The sequence below is a fragment of the Geospiza fortis genome, unplaced genomic scaffold (genome assembly GCF_000277835.1).
Source record: "Geospiza fortis unplaced genomic scaffold, GeoFor_1.0 scaffold53, whole genome shotgun sequence".
NCBI classification, from domain to species: Eukaryota; Metazoa; Chordata; class Aves; order Passeriformes; family Thraupidae; genus Geospiza; species Geospiza fortis.
In genome coordinates this window covers 13,835,476-13,836,506 of record NW_005054305.1, presented here as the reverse complement: position 1 = coordinate 13,836,506, position 1,031 = coordinate 13,835,476, and the positions used below count along the sequence as shown (strand labels likewise).

The following is a 1,031-nucleotide window of genomic DNA, read 5'->3' as shown; positions in this document are numbered from 1 at the left end:
TCCTCTGGGGATGTCGGGGCTTCGCACCTCGGCGCTGCAGAGGTGGTTTTGTTCCGCTCGTCCCGTCCCGTGGGGACGGGGTGCCTGCGGGACCGCCTCAGCTGCGCTGGCGACTCTGCATGGATGCGGAAGATAGGCATGTGAGGGTGGTGGGAAAAGGAAAAAACAAATAGGGAAAAAAGAGGGGGATAGGGAAAAGAAAAAGAAGTTGCGGCCCGGACAGGAAGGAAGGAGACCCTGGAACTGGATTCGGATTTCTTAGGAAGGAGCAGCGCCGGGCTGACCGACGCGAAAAGAGTTCACTGCCCATTTTTGAGCTGAAAGCCATAGCTTTGTCTCGAAAACAAACTGCTCACGGGGGTAGGTGAGCGTCGCAGGCTCCCACTATCTTCATCGAAATAACACAATAGGGCGAACCGGGGAATTTATTACTACTAACAAGAAACAGCTTTCTTCTGCGAGTTGTTTATAAATCATCATGTTTAACGTGAGCGCTGGAAAGGCTCCTTGCCTGGAAATATTCCTCTGCGTGGGGGTGTGGAGGAGAGGGGGGATGGGCTCCTGCACATAAACATATACACAGCAGCAGCATAAACAGGATATCCAGTGCCCTGAGACAAGGGGCGCAGCAGGAGTTACCTCGTTTCGTTAGTTTAGCGGCGTATCAAGAGCTCCTTCTGCCGGGGGGTGGGGAGGGGAGGGAGGAGGAGGAGAGGAGGAGGGGGGCGCAAACTTTGTCCATGAAAGAGTGGAGATTCTTCCTCACGTTTGGGGTTTTTTTTTTCCCTTTCTTCGAGATGCAGGCGAAGGAAAGAACAATACTGCCTTTTCTGCGAGGGTTGCGGAGAGGGAAGTCAGTGTCTCTGAAGTGAAGCTGTGCCTTTTGTTTCCCGTGTGTAAACAACTGGGCACCCAGGAATTTTATAATTTGATGCTCATTTTCTCGTCTCTCTCCTCCCAATTAGGTGTAGACCAGTGAGTTGAAACAAAACAACAGGGCAAGTCCGCAGCAGGCTTCTGCCAAGGCATCG

General features: G+C 52.5%; 1 protein-coding gene across 1 annotated transcript in view; it reads right to left on the bottom strand.

Annotated features, from left to right (window-relative positions):
* The window catches only part of POU3F2 (POU class 3 homeobox 2), a gene marked incomplete at its 3' end in the record, with an annotated part of 2,178 nt that extends 2,038 nt beyond the window's left edge, over nucleotides 1-140 (bottom strand). The window contains exon 1 of the mRNA XM_005418395.2: nucleotides 28-140. Coding sequence (XP_005418452.2) covers nucleotides 28-140 — 113 coding nt within the window. The remainder of the gene's footprint in view (nucleotides 1-27) is intronic.
* Between the last annotated feature and the right edge of the window lie 891 nt (nucleotides 141-1,031).